This window comes from Nerophis lumbriciformis, linkage group LG11, assembly GCF_033978685.3.
Source record: "Nerophis lumbriciformis linkage group LG11, RoL_Nlum_v2.1, whole genome shotgun sequence".
NCBI lineage: Eukaryota > Metazoa > Chordata > Actinopteri > Syngnathiformes > Syngnathidae > Nerophis > Nerophis lumbriciformis.
Window position 1 is genome coordinate 37,924,469 of NC_084558.2, and position 14,234 is coordinate 37,938,702.

Sequence of the window (14,234 nt, forward strand, 5' to 3'; positions counted from 1 at the left end):
GACATTTTTCTTGTAAAATTACACTTTTTTTGTCGTGACATTACTTTATTCTCGGAAAATTATTAATCTTTCTAATAGTACTACAAGATTATTCTTGTAAAATTATGACTTTATTCTTGTAAAATTATTTTTTTTTTCACATAATTTTCAGATTTTTCTCTTAATATTACCACTTTATTTTCAGAAAATGAGTTTTTCTCTTAATGCTACATTATTCTTGTAACATTACAAACGTTTTTTCTAATATTGCTTTATTGTCCAAAATAATGACATTCTTGGAAAAGTATTTTTTTCCACATACTATAAAAACTTTACTCTTGTTAAATCAAACTTTTTATATTATTGCAACTATTTTAAAATTCAAACTAGTTTTCTTACTTTATAATTTTACGTTTTATTGTTGAAAAATTACAACTTTTTTTGCTCAAAGGATTTTTTGCTTTTGGAAAATGAAAATGTTTTTCTATCAATATATTTACTTAATCTGCAAAAAACCTTTCCTTATAATACCATAACTTTATTCTTATAAAATTAATCATTTCTCTCACTTAATTGCTCCCCTTTTAAGAGAATTTTCAGCTTAGAAGTTGCAGATTTTCATGATGTCCTGAAGGTAAAATACCCATCCTCATTTGACATCACACCACCTGTGAGCCGAACTAGATAATGATGATAATAATAATAAAAACAATAATTCATCAATTTTATAAAGTGTTTTTCATCAATATTTAAAAGAACTTGGTAAAAAAAAAAAAGGCTTCATTACACATATTAAAATTTAAGTTATCCGTTTATAAATTATAATTTTTTTTTTACACAAATAGGCTAACTTAGCATTATTGTTGCTGTATGAGTATATTGTTAGCATTGTAGCTCACTTAGCTATGCCAGTGTTGCTAACGTTTGTGTTTTCTTGTCTAACTCCTTAATGCAGAGGTGTCAAACTCATTTTAGATGGGGGGCCACATGGAGAAAAATCTACTCCCAAATGGGCTGGACTGGTAAAAGCACGGCACGATAACTTAAACATAAAGACAACTTCAGATCTTTGTTTGAAAATAGAACAAGCACATTCCGAAAATGTACAGATCATAATTTTATTGAGGGTTTTTTTTACACTTACTTGTTGCGGTTAATAGTATTCTATCTGTATTTGTCGTTATATATATTTTCTGAATAAATTATGTGATAATGTTCATCAGTCAAATCATTGGTGTTCATTTTCAATCTATCAAGATAAATCGCAGGATGTTATTTATGTAGTTTGAACATTTTCCTCGACTGATGTACTAACATCATGTGGTTTATTTTGTACATATGTAGTATCAGCTACAAAGATACAAAGAATTGCTATTGCGACATCCAGTGGACACATTTAGAACAGCAGTTTATTTCATTCAAAAATTTCAGGTACATTTTTATACTTAGCAAACTCATTCCACGGGGCGGATAAAACCTGTTCGCTCAGCCTGATCCGGCCCTAGGGCCTTACGTTTTCTGTAGATCGGGGGCCACATGGAGAAAAATCTACTCCCAAGTGGGCTGGACTGGTAAAATCACAGCACGATAACTTAAAAATAAAGACAACTTCAGATCTTTGTTTGAAAATAGAACAAGCACATTCTGAAAATGTACAAATCATAATTTTGTTGAGGTTTTTTTTTACAGTTACTTGTTGCGGTTAATAGTATTCTATCTGTATTTGTCGTTCTTTATATTTTCTGAATAAATTATGTTATAATGTTCATCAGTCAAATCATTGGTGTCAATTTTCAATCTATCAAGATAAATCACAGGATGCTATTTATGTAGTTCGAACATTTTCCTTGAGTGATGTACTAACATCATGTGGTTTATTTTGTACATATGTAGCATCATCTACAAAGATACAAAGAATTGCTATTGCGACATCCAGTGGACACATGTAGAACAGCTGTTTCTTTCATTCAAAAATTTCAGGTACATTTTTATACTTGGCAAACTCATCCCGCGGGCCGGATAAAACCTGTTCGCGGGCCTGATCCGGCCCTCAGGCTTTACGTTTGACACCCCTGCCTTAATGTTACATTGCTGTATGTGATATCTGACATCTATTACATTGGACAAGCGCAGAGTTACAGCGTATATTTAAAAAGTATACAGTATTGCTTCTTGGAGACACACTATTAGAGACATGTGGGGACAAACAATGCTCATTAGCATTAAAGCTACAGACAAACATAATAATAGCGTGTTCTCAGCAAACTGTCATAATTGTTGGTATCAAAGCTCGATTTTTGGACAACACACTTTCATTACATGATGTGACACTTATTTAAAACTGGTGTATAAAAAGGGAAAATAGTGTGCCAGCAACAACTTTGTTACCTTTTGGTGGAGTTGGCTTATACTCTGCCGGACCTCCTCGGTTTCCAGAAGCAGAGAATTGACCCGCGTGGAATCTGGAAATATAAATAATAGTAAATAGTTTGTATTTCCGGCCTTCTACTCTTTTAGTAGTAGTAGATTCAGTCATTTTACTCTGAAAAAGATGTGTGAGGAGTCCTGCACATTAAAGTTAGTGTCAACTTTCAGTTATGTATCCCCAAAGCTCCATCACTAACCACATTTGGACCTAATGCCAGCAAACTGTAATCAAGAAAAAAAAAAAACTAACTAGCTCGTAATGAGATGGTTACTTGGAGTCAACAGGTAAATTTTATTATATTTTTACATCATATTATATTGTGTTTTTTATGTCTTGTAACTTTTCAATAAAAACAAAACAAAAAAACATTCAAACAAAACAGAACTTCATTCCATGTTGTGATCTTTTATTAACTGTGACTTTAATAAATACGTAAAAAAATCCACTTTTTTTGGTATTAACAGGACTTCTTCCTCATTACAATTTTTTGGGGATAAAATTATGAAAATGAATCCTATCAAGAATAAATATGGCTATTATGTAACAGTACACCAAATAAAAAAATTACAGCATTTACAATTTTCTTCTTTTAAAATGACAACTTTATTCTTGTAAAGTAAAATATTTCTTCATAACTTTACACATGTATTCTTTTATGCTTTATTTATACTTCACTTGTACTTTTACTGTAGTAGAATCATGTTCCTCCACATTATATTACCACTTTATTTCTGTAAAATTGCAACTTTTTTAATGTAAATGTCTGACTTTATTGTAGTAGCGTTACAATTTTCCCCCAGAAAATCTAATTAATTTATTCTCGTAATATTATAAGTTTCTCTGTAAAAGTCTGACTTTATTGTGGTAAAATTATGTATTCCATATTGTAAAAACTGTATTCTTATATTAGTACAACCAAATGCCCCCCCCCCCCCCCTCTCCCCAAACAAAATCACAAATGTATTCTTGTAATATTAAACATTTTTCTATAAAACAATGCCTTCTTGTTCACATATAACAACATTAGTTTTGGAAAATTACAATTCCCTTTTGTAAAACACTACATATATGCTCCTAAAATAAAAAAAATATTCCCCACATAATATTATGACTTTATTGTTGTATTATTAAAAATGTTTTCTGTAAACAATGCCTTTATAGTAGTAATACAATTATGTTTGTCCACCCCCACACATTCTTTCAACTTTATTTTTTGTAAAATTACAATTCCTTTCTGTAAAATGCTATCTTTATGATACTTAAATATTTTTTCTCCACATAATATTATGACTTTATTATTGTATTATTAAACATTTTTTCTGTAAACAATGCCTTTATGGTAGTAATACTATTATATTTTTCACCCTCACACAAAAATTACAATTACAATTCCTATCTTTTCTATTAATTTTTTTATGTGAAATAATGCCTTTATGGTAATAAAATTATGTTTTTCACCCCCACACATTCTTACAACTTCATTTTGGATTTCCCATTATTCCTTCTTTTTTTAATTTTCCCAATTCAAAACGAATTGTCCATTTTTCAAACTTCCACAATTCCTACATTCTTCAATCCATCCAACCTTCAGCACATTCAACTCATCCTGTACATTCAAACTACCATTTTTCCACGTTCAACAAATTTCCAGAAATTCCTGTTTTTTTTCTAACCATATTTCCAACGTTTTTCCATCCCATTTCAACTGTTCCACCGTAAAAACATTTTTCTTAGTCAGGACAAAAAAACAAGTTGGTTTAGGAACTGGAAACATTCCCTGTTTTCCCGAAATTCCAGGAATTCCATAATACAATTCCTCAATTAAAAAACTGTTAATACTTCAACATTTCTTGACGGATTTAAACAATTCCAACACCCACCAATTCAGCTCATTCGGGACATTCATGCTATTAATCTTTTTTTTTTTAATCCAGCTTTTCCCAAAATTCCCAAATTTCCAGGAAGTTCTCATTTAAATCAATGGGACATTCTTCAAAGTTCCACAACTCCCACATTTTTCATCTGATTCAAACTGTTCCGACTTCAAAATATTCAACCTGTTTGGGAATTAAGTGCTCTACTTCAACAATTTTAAAAAAATTCCAGGATTTCCCATCATTCCTTTTTTTTTTTTTTTTCAATTTCCCCATTCAAAATGAATTGTCCATTTTTCAAACTTCCACAATTCCTACATTCTTCAACCCATTCAAACCATTCCACCTTCAACACATTCAACTCATCTTGGACATTCAAACTATCATTTTTCCGCGTTCAACAAACTTCCAGGAATTCCTGTTTTTTTCCCTAACCATATTTCCAACCTTTTTCCATCCCATTTCAACTGTTCCACCGGAAAAACATTTTTCTTGGTCAGGACAAAAAATCAAGTTGGTTTAGGAACTGGAAACATTCCCGGTTTTCCCGAAATTCCAGAATACAATTTCTCAATTAAAAAACTGTTAATACTTCAACATTTCTTGACAGATTTAAACAATTCCAACACCCACCAATTCAGCTCATTCGGGACATTCATGTTATTGATCTTTTTTTTTTTTTTAATCCAGCTTTTCCCAAAATTCCCACATTTCCAGGAAGATCTCATTTAAATCAATGGGACATTCTTCAAAGTTCCACAACTCCCACATTTTTCATCTGATTCAAACTGTTCTGACTTAAAAATATTCAACCTGTTTGGGAATTAAGTGCTCTACTTCAACAATTCTAAAAAAAATTCAAGGATTTCCCATCATTCCTTTTTTTTTTTTTTTTTCAATTTCCCCATTCAAAATGAATTGTCCATTTTTCAAACTTCCACAATTCCTACATTCTTCAACCCATTCAAACCATTCCACCTTCAACACATTCAACTCATCTTGGACATTCAAAGTAACATTTTTCCACGTTCAACAAATTTCCAGGAATTCCAGTTTTTTTTTCTAACCATATTTCCAACCTTTTTCCATTCCATTTCAACTGTTCCACCGTAAAAACATTTTTCTTAGTCAGGACAAAAAAACAAGTTGGTTTAGGAACTGGAAACATTCCCGGTTTTCCAGAAATTTCAGGAATTCCATAATACAATTTCTCAATTTAAAAACTGTTAATACTTCAACGTTTCTTGACGGATTTAAACAATTCCAACACCCACCAATTTAGCTCATTCGGGACATTCATGCTATTAATCTTTTTCTTTTTTTTTTTAAATCCAGCTTTTCCCAAAATTCCCCAAATTTCCAGGACGTTCCCATTTAAATTAATGAGACATTCTTCAAAGTTCCACAACTCCCACATTTTTCATCTGATTCAAACTGTTCCGACTTCAAAATATTCACCCTGTTTGGGAATTGAGTGCTCTACTTCAACAATTTAAATTTTTTTTCCTGGATTTCCCATAATTCCTTTTTTTTTTCATTTTCCCCATTCAAAATGAATTGTCCATTCTTCAAACTTCCACAATTCCTACATTCTTCAACCCATTCCACCTTCAACACATTCAACTCATCTTGGACATTCAAACTATCATTTTTCCACGTTCAACAAACTTCCAGGAATTCCTGTTTTTTTTCTAAGCATATTTCCAACCTTTTTCCATCCCACTTCAACTGTTCCACCGGAAAAACATTTTTCTTGGTCAGGACAAAAAAAGAAGTTGGTTTAGGAACTGGAAACATTCCCGCTTTTCCCAAAATTCCAGGAAGTTCCCATTTAAATGAATGAGACCTTTTTCCAAGTTTCACAATTCCCACAATTTTTCAACCTATTCAAACCATTCCAACATCAACATATTCCACTCATCCTGGACAACACTTTCCCAAGTTCCAAAACAAAAATTCGGTTTTTCTGGAAATTCAAACTCTTCAACATTCAAACATTCAAACTATTCTTACATTCATACTACATTCTGTCAGCATTTCAGTTCAACTTCAGCATTGGAGCATTCACACGCAATTCCTTCAGGAATTGCCTCATCTAGTTCTGTTTAATATAAAGACTATTGTTGTGCAGGTCGCTACAAACTATAAGCAATAAAAAACATACAGCGTTGTTGAATAAACAAATGAAAGAAAGAAAGAGGTGGCAAGTGTGTGCCTACTTGATGACTGAAATAAAAGTGAAAGTCATCCCATAATGATAGTGATCTTCTTTTGATCTCGCTACTTTAGATTTTAGCAACCGAAGCGAGCTTCTCCCGTTTCCCCACAAGGAGGAGTGAGCTTTAAAGTGGCGAGTTAACCTGAAGCCATCTGGCACGCAGGTAACCCCTGGCAGGCGGCGCTTTGGCCTACCTTGGGTGCTGCTGGCGCTTCCTGTTCTGGCTCTGGGCCCGGTGTGCTCCACATTGAAATGGAACGCGTGTCCATTGTCCTCGATGCCGTCCACAACCCTTAAACAGAGAGGTGAAGAGTGACACGAGAGTAGATCTTCAATTACGGCTGGAGCCAGCAGAGCGCTCACACGTGTGCCAGGAGAGAGGCGGCTGGCAGGGGCCCAGGTGGACTTGGACACGACCTCCGAGCTCTCTGAACCAGCACTTACTCATATTTGCAACTTTCGGCAAGACTCCGGGAAACATGAACACAGACATTTTGGCTCATGGAAGCCAATATGGCAGGCCTGGGCAAAATACGAACCGCCAGACGTTCTACGTACATTTTTTAGACCTTTAACATCAAAACTGTAGCCGCCGTTATGATGTGCAGTGCTGTTTTTAAATGACCGTAAGTTTTGAACTATAGAAAGTCTTTCAATGGTTGAAATCTGCGCTTTTGGGTGTTTTACGAGTTATTGCGGTAATCTACGTCACAGCAGCTCAGTTCAATTCAGTTCAGTTTCAGTTTATTTGGAGCATGCATACGATACAATGTAATGCATCACACAATTACAGTTGTTTCATTACAGCACGTCCGAAAAGGAGTAGCAAGAAGCAGAGCTTATTTAATCCTACCTCTTTTCATACCATGCAATTTTAATAATATACCATAGTAAGCATACAAATATTAAATACATAAATAATCTTTGTCTCAATAAAAAAAAACAATTTAAAACGGAAAAAAAAAGTGTTCAAGGTGTTCATCATAGTTCTTGTTCTGTGTACCGTATTTTTCGGACTATAAGTCGCAGTTTTTTTCATAATTTGGCCGACTTATACTCAGGAGCGACTCATGTGTGAAATTATTAACACATTACCGTAAAATATCAAATCATATTATTTATCTCATTCACGTAAGAGACTAGATGTATAAGATTTCATGGGATTTAGCGATTAGGAGTGACAGATTGTTTGGTAAACGTATAGCATGTTCTATATGTTATAGTTATTTGAATGACTCTTACCATAATATGTTACGTTAACATACCAGGCACGTTCTCAGTTGGTTATTTCTGCCTCATATAACGTACACTTATTCAGCCTGTTGTTCACTATTCTTTATTTATTTTAAATTGCCTTTCAAATGTCTATTCTTGGTGTTGGGTTTTATAAAATAAATTTCCCCCAAAAATGCGCCTTATACTCCAATGCGACTTATATATGTTTTTTTCCTTCTTTATTATGCATTTTCGGCCGGTGCGATTTATACTCCGGAGCGACTTATACTCCGAAAAATACGATACTTTGTGAACACTTGTAATTTGAACAGTCTCTTAAACTGAATCATATTGGTGCTGTGTTTGATTTCTTTGGTTAATCCATTCCATAATTTCATTCCACATACTGATATATTAAAGGTTTTAAGTCTTGTACGAGCATACAAATATCTTAAATGAGATTTTCCTCGAAGGTTATATTTCTCCTCTTTTGTTGAGAATAATTGTTGTACATTCTTGGGTAGCAGGTTATAGTTTGCTTTGTACATCATTTTAGCTGTTGGCAAATGCACCAAATCGTTGAATTTCAATAATTGTTCTCTATATCCAACATTATGTATTATTCTAATTGATCTTTTTTGTAACACCGTTAGTGAATGAAAGCACATTTGTCAAACGAGGAACAAAGCAGAGTGGGCGAGGTTTGTTTTCGGAGCAGCCAGCCCCAAACGCATGTGTCAGGAACAGATGCAGAAGCAAATGTCTGCATGAAAGTGGTAATATATCATATTGTAGGTGTTTATTACACTTTGCATTCATATTTTGTTGTTTGGTACATTTTTGTTGTGTTTTGCGTGATCTGAGAAGGAAAAGAGGAGTGATGTTCATATGTTGTTTAATACTCAGTGTTTTATTAGTTTATTTTCACATGTGAATAATGCTGTATAATAGACTGTATTTATATTATTCACATGTGAATAATGCTGTATAACAGACTGTATTTATATTATTCACATGTAAAAAATACCTAAGTGTTTATTGTTTATTGTGAGCGAACTGTGGTGCTGAATTTCCCCCAGGGATCATTAAAGTACTTTCTATTCTATTCTATTCATAGTTAATATTGTAAATACCACTTTCTTTATTTTAATGTACATTTTGGGTGTCCCATTCAGTAAAAAAAACTGCAAAATTCCATTCCTTTTTTTGAGGTTGTCTGTCATAACTTTTTTAGAACTCTATCGGACATTGTGACTTTTTTTTATTAGTGCTACTGGAAAAAAAAGGGACCCCAACACACATACTGTACAGCAGATTTGTACAGCTAAATGTGTACTTATAATTTATACACACATACGCATTGGCACCCCAGATATATTTTTTTCTCTCAATGTGGCCCCCCGAGTCAAAATATTTGCCCAGCTCTGCAATAGGGAATGAGAAAAAGGATTGAAACTCGACAAAAACAACCCAGAATTCAATCTATTTCTGTTCGTTGTCTTCCACAAACAAATAAGACACGGCAAAAACAATGGAGATGAAATTACCTCAAATTTTATTTAGATGTAGGGAGACTTTGGAATGTAATACTGCAACAATTATTACCTTAAAATATTATATACGCTCATGATAATAATAATAATGTTTATATTTTTTGCTTTTTGAATCAACTTTCAGCAAGTATTTTGTTAATACATTTGTATTTTTACAATCATTTCATATGTACACGTCTCTAATATATTTGTAACTGTTTACCCTACAGTCATTTAACCTGGTATGTGACACTTGCTACGCTGTTAGCATGCTAACATTAAAGTGCTAACCTTTTTTGCTATTTTTACACTTTTTACTCAAATTCCCCAGCCATACACCTTAGTCCAGTGTTTTTCAACCACTGTACCGCGGCATACTAGTGTCGTGGAAGATTATCTAATTTCACCTATTTGGGTTAAAAATATTTTTTGCAAACCAGTAATTATAGCCTGCAAATGATGTGTTGTTGTTGAGTGTCGGTGCTGTCTAGAGCTCGGCAGAGTAACCGTGTAATACTCTTTCATATCAGTAGGTGGCAGCCGATAGCTAATTGCTTTGTAGATGTCGGAAACAGCGGGAGGCAGCGTGCAGGTAAAAAGGTGTTTAATGCTTAAACCAAAAATAAACAAGAGGTGAGTGCCCCTAAGAAAAGGCATTGAAGCTTAGGGAAGGCTATGCAGAACGAAACTAAAACTGAACTGGCTAAAAGTAAACAGAATGCTGGACGACAGCAAGGACTTAATGTGGAGCAAAGACGGCGTCCACAATGTACATCCGAACATGACATGACAATTAACAATGTCCCCACAAAGAAGGATTAAAAACAACATAAATATTCTTGATTGCTAAAACAAAGTAGAAGCGGGAATAATCACTCAAAGGAACACATGAAACTTCTACAGGAAAATACCAAAAAGAGAGAAAAAGCCACCAAAATAGGAGCGCGAGACAAGAACTAAAACACTACACACAGGAAAACAGAAAAAAACTCAAAATAAGTCACAGCGTGATGTGACAGCACACCTACTTTGAGACAAGAGCTATAGTGACGCATGCTTGGTTATGGTTTAAAGTCCATCCATCCATCCATTTTCTACCGCTTGTCCCTTTCAGAGGTCATATCCAACAATTGCGACAACAATTTTTTACTGTCAATTGAGTTTCGTTTTTTTAATGATTTCTGCTGGTGGTGTGCCTCTGGACCTTTTCAACGTAAAAAATGTGCCTTGGCTCAGGAAAGGTTGAAAAACACTGCCTTAGTCATATAACTTGGTATGTGACACAAGCTAACTGTTAGCATGTTATTTGTCTAATTCTGCAGCCATACACCTTACAGTCATATAACTTGGTATATGAAACATGCTAACTTAAAGTGCTAACTTTTTTAGCTATTTTTACACTTTTTACTCTAATTCCCCAGCCATACACCTTACAGTCATATAACTTGGTATATGAAACATGCTAACTTAAAGTGCTAACTTTTTAAGCTATTTTTACACTTTTTACTCTAATTCCCCAGCCATACACCTTACAGTCATATAACTTGGTATGTGACAACAAGCTAACTGTTAGCATGTTATTTGTCTAATTCTGCAGCCATACACCTTGGTATATGAAACATGCTAACTGTTAGCATGCTAACATTAAAGTGCTAACTTTTTTAGCAAGTTTTACACTTTTAATTCTAATTCCCCAGCCATACACCTGAGAGTCATATAACTTGGTATGTGACACAATCTAACTGTTAGCATGTTATTTGTCTAACCCTGCAGCCATCCACTTTACAGTCATATAACTTGGCATATGAAACATGCTAACTGTTATCATGCTAACGTTAGCGCACATGCTAAATGTTAACAATTTTATGTAAGCATGCTAACGTTATAGGCTAGTTCTATAGCTCATTTTGTACAGTTACACCTAAAACTTTCGGATTCAGACACTCGGCACCATCTTCAAAATATGGCGGCTTCCGACAACCCCCGGCCAGAGGTCCATGGCACAGATAGCAGGCCCATCAAAATGTTCGCCGGAATTTTCTAGTTAGGGACCGAGTCCCTTTGGGACAGAGGACCATATTGAATTTCTAGCGTTTTATTATTATACCGCCGCCTCTTTGAGCTGTAATTTGACCCCCTTAACATGCTTCAAAACTCACCAAATTGGACACACACATCAGGACTGGCGAAAATTGCGATCTAATCAAAAAACCAAACCCCAAAACTCAAAATTGCGCTCTAGCGCCACCCTAGGAAGAAAACACAGACAAAACTGCCTGTAACTCCCAGAAAGAATGTCGTAGAGACATAAAACCTCTATGTAGGTCTCACTTAGACCTATATTTCATACACTGACAACCCCCAGCAAAAATCAACAGGAAGTTTGCAATTCCCCCTTCAAAACAAAAGTTGTGTAAAAACAGTCACCTTTTTTCAAACATTATCTCCTCTGAGCGCGTTTGTCGTGTCGGCTTCAAATTAGCACAGGAGAGAGATTGAACCCTTCTGATTAAAAGTTGATGAAAGAGTTTTAATTACTGCTCTGGTTTGGATTTTATGAGCCCTCAAAGTCGGTCCCGTCCATCGCTACTTGCAGCTTTAATTGTATTTGTTATTCTAATTTTGTCAATAATTATACATTATTTAATACAATATTTGGAATCATAATTAATTCAGATGAAACAAAAAATATATAAATCAGTATGATGTAGTGCACTTGTTATAAAAATCCATCCATCCATCCATTTTCTACCGCATGTCCCTTTTGGGGTTGCGGGGGGTGCTGGAGCCTATCTCAGCTGCATATCAAATATATTTATTTGTATTATTAAATTTTATTTTATGCACATTGCTATGAATGACCCTTTATTTTCTAAAAAATAAATGTAATAAGATTTTTTTTTTCTTCTTTTAAATGATAAAATATTATTGAAAAAAAGATTTCCTGTTGTATTACCACTAAATTAGAGGTGTGGTCCAATGTGGCGTGAGAGTACCTGGGACTAAGGTCAGGGGGTCCAAAACAGGTGACGGTGGGGATAAGCAGCTTCGATGGCTTCTGCTCGGCCCCCGTCTCGCGGTGGGAAGAAGCGGACGCTGCCGGAGAGACGGCGTGCTCCCGCTTCGGGGGCGGCTGAGGCGACACACTTTGACCGTGGAAGCCGCGGCTCAGGTTGGGGGAGCGGCAGCGTCGCAGGGCGTTGAACTGGCGCAGCTCGTCGCCGAGGAGGTTGCCAAGGGACGTGCGGCGGACGGGGCTGCTCAGGCTGGGCAGCAGCAGGTTACGGCGGGAGCGCGTGGCCGGCGAAAGATGGAAGGAGTCGTCCAGGACCTCGCTCTTGGTTTCAACAATAGGAGTCAGTCTGGGTTCCTGGTAAACAGGAAGTGGAATTTAATCACATGGGATATTCTGGCAAAAGTGAGCGCATCAATTATAATTGAAATACCATTGAAATCTGGCCCTTAAATACAAACCCCAAAACCAGTGAAGTTGTCACGTTGTGTAAATGGTAAATACAAACAGAATACAATGATTTGCAAATCCTTTTCAACCTATATTCAATGGAATAGACTGAAAAGACAAGATATTTAATGTTCGAACTGGAAAACACTGTTATTTTTTGCAAATGTTAGCTCATTTGGAATTTGATGCCTGCAACATGTTTCAAAAAAGCTGGCACAAGTGGCAAAAAAGACTGAAATAGTTGAGGAATGCTCATAAAACACTAATTTGGAACATCCCACAGGTAAACAGGCTAATTGGGAATCGGTGGGGGCCATGATTGGGTATAAAAGCAGTTTCCATGAAATGTTCAGTCATTCACAAACAAGGATGAGGCGAGGGTCACCACTTTGTGAACAAATGTGTGAGAAAATTGTTTAAGAACAACATTTCTCAACGAGTTATTGCAAGGAATTTAGGGATTTCACCATCTACGGCCCGTAATATCATCAAAAGGTTTAGAGGATCTGGAGAAATCACTGCACGTAAAGGATGATACCTTTGATCCCTCAGGCGGTACTGCATCAAAAAGCGACATCAGTGTGTGAAGGATATCACCAAATGGGCTCAGGAACACTTCAGAAAACCATAGTCAGTAACTACAGTTTGTCAGTACATCTGTAAGTGCAAGTTAAAACTCTACTATGCAAAGCGAAAGCCATCTACCAACAACACCCGGAAACGCAGCCGGCTTCGCTGGGCCTGAGCTAATCTAAGATGGACTAATACAAAGTGGAAAAGTGTTCTGTGGTCTGACGAGTCCACATTTCAAATTGTTTTTGGAAACTGTGGACGTTGTGTCCTCCGGACCAAAGAGGAAAAGAACCATCCGGATTTTTATAGGCGTAAAGTTGAAAAGCCAGCATCTGTGATGGTATGGGAGTGTATTAGTGCCCAAGACATGGGTAACTTACACATCTGTGAAGGCGCCATTAATGCTGAAACGTACATACAGGTTTTGGAGCAACATATGTTGCCATCCAAGCAACGTTATCATGGACGCCCCTGCTGATTTCAGCCAGACAATGCCAAGCCACGTGTTACAACAGCTTGGCTTCATCGTAAAAGAGTGCGGGTACTAGACTGGCCTGCCTGTAGTCCAGAGCTGTCTCCCATTGAAAATGTGTGGCGCAATATGAAGCCTAAAATACCACAACGGAGACCCCCGGACTGTTGAACAACTTAAGCTGTACATCAAGCAAGAATGGGAAAGAATTCCACCTGAAAAGGTACAAAAATTGGTCTCCTCAGTTCCCAAACGTTTACTGAGTGTTGTTAAAAAGAAAGGCCATGTAACACAGTGGTAAAAATGCTCCTCTGCCAACTTTTTTGCAATGTGTTGCTGCCATTAAATTCTAAGTTAATGATTATTTGCCAAAAAAAATAAAGTTTCTCAGTTTGAACATTAAATATCTTGTCTTTGCAATCTATTCAATTGAATATAAGTTGAAAAGGATTTGCAAATCGTTGTATTCTGTTTTTATTT

At 35.6% G+C, this 14,234-nt stretch overlaps 1 protein-coding gene across 1 annotated transcript in view; it reads right to left on the reverse strand.

Annotated features, from left to right (window-relative positions):
* Window positions 1-14,234, reverse strand: part of kcnh4b (potassium voltage-gated channel, subfamily H (eag-related), member 4b) — a 92,211-nt gene that overhangs the window by 9,380 nt on the left and 68,597 nt on the right. The window contains exons 15-17 of the mRNA XM_061966662.2: window positions 12,243-12,616; window positions 6,694-6,791; window positions 2,368-2,441 (exon numbers count right to left, since the gene is read on the reverse strand). Of these exons, the coding sequence (XP_061822646.1) occupies window positions 2,368-2,441; window positions 6,694-6,791; window positions 12,243-12,616 (546 nt within the window). The remainder of the gene's footprint in view (window positions 1-2,367; window positions 2,442-6,693; window positions 6,792-12,242; window positions 12,617-14,234) is intronic.